General features: G+C 60.3%; 1 protein-coding gene across 1 annotated transcript; it reads right to left on the bottom strand.

Moving 5' to 3' along the window:
- Positions 1–3,059: 3,059 nt before the first annotated feature.
- Positions 3,060–4,128, bottom strand: LIF (LIF, interleukin 6 family cytokine). Its single transcript, XM_027665497.1, has 3 exons — positions 4,065–4,128; positions 3,648–3,826; positions 3,060–3,497 (listed from the first exon to the last, which is right to left on the bottom strand). The coding sequence occupies exons 1-3, from the start codon at positions 4,126–4,128 to the stop codon at positions 3,060–3,062; spliced, it is 681 nt and encodes a 226-aa protein (XP_027521298.1).
- Positions 4,129–7,080: the final 2,952 nt, after the last annotated feature.

Genomic DNA, 7,080 nt, shown 5'->3' with positions numbered 1-7,080 from the left:
TGAGCCTTAACTGGGAATGACCCGACACAGGGGAGAAGTGAACCCATTGTCCTCGCCTGTGTTTGACTGTCTTCCAGGGAGACTCATGAAACGCAGAACCCGGGCGTGAGTTCCCGATTTATGTCAGGAGGCTGTGATTTATTCTATTTATTTATTTTTGCCATCTGGTTGAGGAGGGACGGTTAACACAAGCGTGAGAAATCCAGATGTGCACAGCTCCTCACTCCCGTAGTCCCCAGCCCAGTTCCCCGCCCCGCTGAGCCCGACCCCAACCTCGGGCCCTGACACCCCTCGAGCCCCCAGGGACGGGTTGGTGACACCCCTGGGCACCTGCCACGTCCCTGGTGAGGGTGAGGTGTGGATAATCGACACACAAACAGGCTCAGCCCGGATGTCCAGCCCTGGACTTCCAACCTGTGAGATGTTGGCCATACAATGCTGTGGTAGTAATAGCTATGGGGACACCTGGGTGTCCCCAGCTGCAGGGACAGGGTGACCCTGGCAGCCAGCAAACACTGCAGGACGTTTCCCTGGGGCACAATGCCCATTCCAAAGGGATGGTGCTCTCCCCTCCGTGCCCTGACCCATCCCTGTGTTTTGGGAAGGTTATATTGCTTTGGGGACATTGTGTCTCGATGGTGCAGGCAGGAAATGGGCCCCACAAAATGATGATGGGCTGTGATCCAGAAATGGGCACCCTTCAGGGCGGGGACACCAGTGACATCCGGGGTCCCTTCCCTGGTGACAGGCTGGGGGACACACCATGGCATCCTTGGATATCCCTGTGTGCCTCTGCCGTGGGGCAGGAGAGCTGGTGCTGTTTTGGGGCTCACCCCTGCCATGAAGGGACAGTAGGGACAGGCTGGATGTGGGCACTGCTGTCCCTGCTGTCACCACTGCTGCAGGACAAGGCTGCCATTGGCACAAGGTGGTGTCACTCTGGGGTCAAACCCACTCCATGAAACCTCCTGTGGGAGCTGGGGGGTACAACCAGGCAGTACGACCCTGTGGGGCAGAGAAAGAGGGGGTTTGGGGGCAACTCTTGAATTTCTGCAATGATTTTCTGGTCGGGGCTCCTCCGAGACACGAGAGATGATCACACAGGATCTTAGCTCATCCGCTTGCTGTCTCATGCCTGGGAGGTTTGGCCGGTGGCCCGAGGGCTCCGGAGGAGGAGGAAAATTTCATCATCCTGCTCCAACGTCTCCTGTATAATCAGGCTCTTGTTAACCGATACAGCCCCATGCGAGACGCTCGCCGAGGACCGGGGCACTGCTGGAGCCTTAGGTGGTCTTGGCCCTGGTGAAGCTTTGCTGAGCCTCTCCCAGCACTGCCTGGGAAGCGGCTCTGATTTTATCTGGTGTGTCCCTTCCACCCTGCACATGCTCTCTCAACTCCCTCTGCTTCTTCCCAGCCGGCTTCAGTGATTCCCTGTACCCCCAGGAACTGCCAGCATTGCCAGCGTGGGGCTCCCTGCACTGTGATGGTGCCTGTGCCACGATGGTCCCCACACTGCCGTGGTGCCCACACGAGGATGCTCCCCATGCCATGATCTCCCTGCACCGTGATGGTCCCACACTGTGATGATCCCACACCACAGTGCTCCCCATGCCATGACGATCCCTGCACTGCTCTGGTCCCCACACCATGACTGTCCCCGCACCAAGATGGTCCCCATGCTGTGATGCTCCCTGTACCACCCTGTTACAATCCCCCCACCACGGTGGTCCCCACACCACAATGCTCCTTAGACCCTCCCGGTGCTTTCAAGCAGCTGTGAGTGCCAGTTTAAGCATTGCCCCTGGAAAAAAGCCTTCCAAATCAGGCATCCCATAGGAGAGGGGAAGGGAGGAAGGAGCAAGGTGACAGGGGGCTGTGACCCCCAGCCCACAGAGATGCCTGAGGGGGTTTCAGGGGAGCAGAGGTGTCTGAGGGTGAGCACAAAGGGGACCTGGCAAGGAGCAGCCAAATGCAATCTGTTTCTGTTGGTTTATTTAAAAAAAAGGGCCAAAGAAGTATAAAAAAATAAATATTTAAATAGAATTCCATTTTATATATTACCACAAATCTTCTTAATAATTATTAATTATTGTTAAGAATAAAATTATTAATTCAGGTCACAGCTCTCGGCGCACACTGGGCTTTGCACTGAGGCAATAAATAACCTGCACAACCTGCTCTGGTGCCAGGAGCGAGCCAGCACCTCCTGCCACCGGCCTGGGGCCTGTCCCCATGGCCCCTGTCCCGTGTCCCATGTCCCCGTGTCCCACACCCCCTCGTCCCACCCACCCCGTGCCAAGGCTGCATTCAGCCGTAGGAGCCCAGCCCTTGGCCATTGGTACATTCAGAGCCCTCCCGATGGGAAAAGCACTTTTCCAAAGGAGAGGGACATTCCGTGCCCCGCCGTGCCCGCGCGGGGGGACGATGCTCCACAGTGGGGTGACTGCCCGCTCTGTCCCCCGGGGGGTGGCCTTGTCCCGGATGGTGGGACCCAGCCCCAGCCACCACAGCCACCAGAGTACCCCCAGTTCAGCTCCTTGTGGATCCTTAAAATGTGCAGGGGGAGCGTGTCCCCACGTCCCATGTCCCCATGTCCCTGCCAGCCACTGCCCTGTGATGTCCTTCCTCACAATCCTTTTGCTGGGAAGTGGAAGCTTTCGGACAGTGCTCGGGGGTTTCTGTCAGGCTGCTCTCCACGATGGGGACCGTCCATGGGGGACAGATTCCAACCCTGCCGCCAGCCCCCACAGCTCCCCACAGCTCCCACAGCTCCCCACACCCCGTGGGAGCGCAGGGATGGTTGAGGCACATCCCGGGACCAGCCCACGCCCCGGCATCACCTCAGGGATGTGCTGCCTCGTCCCGCTGGATGCCGGCCCCGGCCCTGCTCCACCCGGGACACTCCGGCCTGCAATGTTCACCCCCTCAAGGGGCAATAAATTACCAGAGGGTGGATGGGGCCAGCGCAGGGTCTGGGGTAATAAATAGGAAGGCGGGAGTTGGGGAGGCAGCGGCAGGGGCCGTCGGCAGTGGAGAAGCAGCAGAGCTGGGGCGGGTGCTCATGAGGGGCTGAGATGAGGTAGGAGGACACGTGCTGCCTGGCCGATGACCTGCACGTACTTCCTGAGCACCTGGCAGCCCTGTTGCTTCTTCTTGAAGGCGCTCTTGCCCTTGGAGCTCTCCCCGTACCTGACGTCCACCTGGAAGATGTTGTAGTTCTTGCAGAGGAGGCAGGTGAGGTTGGAGATGAGGCCCCGGGTGGTCTTGGTGGTGTTGTGGAGCCGATCCAGGAGCTCCTTGGCCGTGGGGTTGAGCTCCTCCTGGTCGCGCGTGATGTTCCCCAGTGAGGCGTTGAGGAAGGCGAAGAGTTTGTACATGGCCACCATCACCTCCTTCCTCTCACTCGTCCGGTTGACACGGAAAGCAGGGAAGAAGATGCCGGTGGGGTTGCAGAGTTTGTCGCTCTCGCTGCTGAACGGCTCTCCCTGGCACTTCAGCTGGGGGGAGAGGTGAGCGTCACCCCATGTCCCCTGTGTCCCTCCTGGCCACCTCTTGCCGGTGTCCCCACCGTGTCCCCAGCCCTCCCCCTCCATGCCCTTGTGGATCTGACTCCCCTGAGGTCCCCTGTGTCCCCGAGCGTCACTTACATAGAGGCTGAAGAGGTCCTGGGCGGTGGCGTTGAGCAGCGCGACCTGCCTGCGGGTCTGCTCCTGCACGTTGGAGCGGCACAAGCCGTGGCCGGGGCAGCTGGAGCCGGTGACCAGCAGTGCCCGTCCCGCCACCGGCCGCCGCTGCAGCAGGAGCAGGGCCATGAAGGGCACGACACCTGTGCGGGGAGAGAGGCCACTGTCACGGTGGGCACCGAGACGGGACGATGATGGCCCACGGGGACCACGTCGCAGAACATCCTCCAAGGATGATCCCAGTCCCAGGCACCCAAAGATATTGAGCCGTGGGGACCCATCTCTCTCGGGTGTGGGTCCAGCTCAGCCGGCAGCCCTCAGAAGCCCCGTTTTTCCATCCCGGCCGTGCAGAAGTTCCCTTCCCACTCCCGTCCCCCTCACCTGCCCCCCGGCAGGCGCTCCCCCGCCTCCCTTCCGGGCGGGGGGCCCCGCAGCATTCCCACATTTCGCAACCGGCCCGGTGGCGACCTGCCGGGTTTAATCAAATATGCAAAGCGCTTTTTCCTCCGTTATCCCGGTCCGGGCGCTGCGGGAGCAAGGCCCCACCCCGGCCGGGCTGACTCAGCGGGGCGCCCGCAAGGAAACCTGCGTTCGGCGTGCCCTCCCTCCCTCGCTCCCGCCTCCGGCCCCACCGCCTGCCTCAGTTTCCCCGTCTGCGAAGTGGGCGCAGCGCCGAGGAGCCCTGGGGAGAGACGACGCAGCTGCCAGAGACTCCAGCCAGGAAATCCCTGGACGCGGAACAAGGGGACTCTTGAGCCACCGGCAGCTGAGTCGCCCCGGCGTCCCCCTCCTGAGAGCGGGGCACTCCGAGCCCTCATCCCCTGGGACTCACTTCCCCAAACCGGGATCCCTGCTCGGGGAGGCCGAGACGCTTCCGAAGCGCTGCCACTGCGCTGGGCATCCTCGGGGCAGGGTGGCCCGGGGGGTCCCGGCTGCTGGGTGACCTGGATGCCACCGGCAGGGCCCCGTCGGGGCGAGGGTCCCGTGCCCGCCCCGGGGGTGCTGCCGGGCGAGGCCCCGGGCAGTGCCGAGAGCAGGAGCTGCCTGCACTTGTCAGCGCCTCCGACGTGCCGCCCGTACCGGGTAATCCAAGCCTCGATTTATTTACTCTGCCCAGGTGGGAAAGGACTTACCTGGGCGTGTTGCGATCCCTGACCCGCCGCCGCTCCCCTCCTGCACGGGACGGGGGGGACCCTTCCTCCCCGCGCCCCCAGGGTCCTGAGTGTTCCCACGGGATGCAGATTCCCTGACCCCGCCGCAAGCCCCTCTCGCTGCTTCCCCCCCGGTCGCTGCTTCTCCCCCTCTCACAGCTGAGCACCCACGTGTGCCAGGGGCCCTGGGACCCCCCAGCACTGCCGCTGGGGTGGGGGCTGCTCCCTCCAACTCCCCCTCTTGCACTTGGCAGCCTCCCCATCCCTCCAGCGCTCCCGACACGGCATCAGGAGACGTCGAAGGAGGAAAAGCAGGAGGGGGGAAAAAGTATTAAAAAGTACAAAAAAACCATTAAAAAAAAAAGTTTCCCCCCCCCCCCCTTGAGATTTTTTTTTTCTTGGAAGCATTTCCAGTTATATAAGTGTCCAGATGTTGGCTGCACCGCGCCAGCGCCGCGCTTCGTTCCCGCTGCCAATTCCCAGAGATGCTCATCCCGAGGGGGAACGCAACGCGGCGGGAGCCCTCGCTCCAGCTCCAGCGGTGGCATCCAACCGGGACCCGCCTGCACCCGAGCATCATTGGGAAAAGGAGGGGAGGGGAAGGAAAAAAGAAGGGAGAGAAGGGGAAATAATATCCTCAAAGTTGATTTTTTCTTTTTTTTTTTACCTGCTGGCATGAACTTCATTGTGAGCCGCGTCCCGGGAGCGACTTAATAGGGATTGGTGTTGGCAGAGGAAGTTTTCAGAAATTCATGTTCATACTGGGGGACTTCTCGGGGTTTATATACCGGTCCGGCCTGCCTGTGTTGTAAGAGAGGAGGGGGGACACGCGGGGGGGTTGAAGCACCCGCTATCGTTCTCTTGAAACTGGAAAGCAGGCTTGGAAAGCCTGAATGATTCTTAGAATAAAGTTGATTCACCCGGTTTTGTGCGGTTTTTTTTTCGTTTCATGCGCGGGCTCGGGGAGGTGCTGGGGAAGTGAGTGGGAAGGGAAAGTTGAATTAAAGCCCCCCCAGGGGAGGAGAGCGGCTGCACGTGGGGTTTGGGGGTGTCGAGGGCGAGCGGTGCCGTCAATCACGGAGCCACAAACACTTTCACCCCCTCCCCGGCCGGGGCTTCCCCGCTGCCTGCGGAGCAGGCAGGAAAATAAAGGAGAGGGAAAAGTCTGATTTGGGGGTTTTGGGGGGTTTTAAAGGGATGAAAGATGTGGGAAGTTGGCGGTGGGGTCCCGCACCCCTCAGTCACGGTGGGCACTGGTGTCCCCCAGCCCGCCGGTGGCTCATCCCTTTGGGCAAAAATATTATAAGTAAAGGGTGGGTTTTCTGGAGGAAAAAGGACAAACCCACCCAGGGGGAGAGGCTGGACCGGCCCCCCAGGGTTAACCCTTCCCTCGGCGGGGCTGGCCCCTGTCTAGAGTGGACGGGAGGGTGCTGGATGTGGGCAGAAGGGTGCTGGTGCAGACAGGAGGGTACTGGGTCGTCCTTTCCTGGGTTTCCCATGGGATCAGGACACTGCATGTCTGTCCACTCCCCGATTTGTGTGAAAAACAGGTTAAATGGATTTTTTGTCCCTCTCCATACTTTTTTCTCACCCAGGTCGAGCTGAAACTTTAATCAGGTTTAGCAAGTTTGTGCCCTGGCAGGTGAACCCGACGGTGACAGTCAAGGAACGGTGACGCAAGAGCCACCACGACCCCGGCTGTCCCCCTGTGGAGGGGGGGACACAGGGACCCCCCTGTGTTTGGTGGTCCACGTCTGCTGCTGCCTCAGTTTCCCCAGGCAAGAACCAGCCTGGTTTGCTGATGGCATCAATGCCCCAGCAAGCAAAGCCCAGTTTAGCCCACTTTGGCCTTACTGGGATGTCAGAAATGGGGCTGGGGGCTGCAAAGGACAGCGAGGATGAACCCCTTCACCCACCCCCACCCCCACGGCCTCAACCTGGTTTTACTGGGGTCTGGGGAGCAGCACATCACATATTGATGGACATCTGATGCCTTGATGCATTTAATTAGTTGAGGAATTAATAAAGTTAATTAATAGCACTGGGGAACATCCTGGGGGGGGTTGTGGGCAGGATTTGCCCTTTCCCTGAATTTCTCAGGAGCAACTCAGCCAGGCTGGAGCTGAACTGGGCTTTGGGGTTCCATTTATAATCGATTTTCTAGGGTGCTAGAAATGTTTGAGGGAAGTCTGGGGGGGTGAAAGGTGCAAGGAGGTGGAGTGGGGGTTCCCCGAGGGGTGAGGGAC

Source organism: Corapipo altera, unplaced genomic scaffold (assembly GCF_003945725.1).
Source record: "Corapipo altera isolate COAL_440 unplaced genomic scaffold, ASM394572v1 151, whole genome shotgun sequence".
Classification (NCBI taxonomy): Eukaryota; Metazoa; Chordata; class Aves; order Passeriformes; family Pipridae; genus Corapipo; species Corapipo altera.
This window is presented reverse-complemented; position numbering and strand designations above follow the sequence as displayed.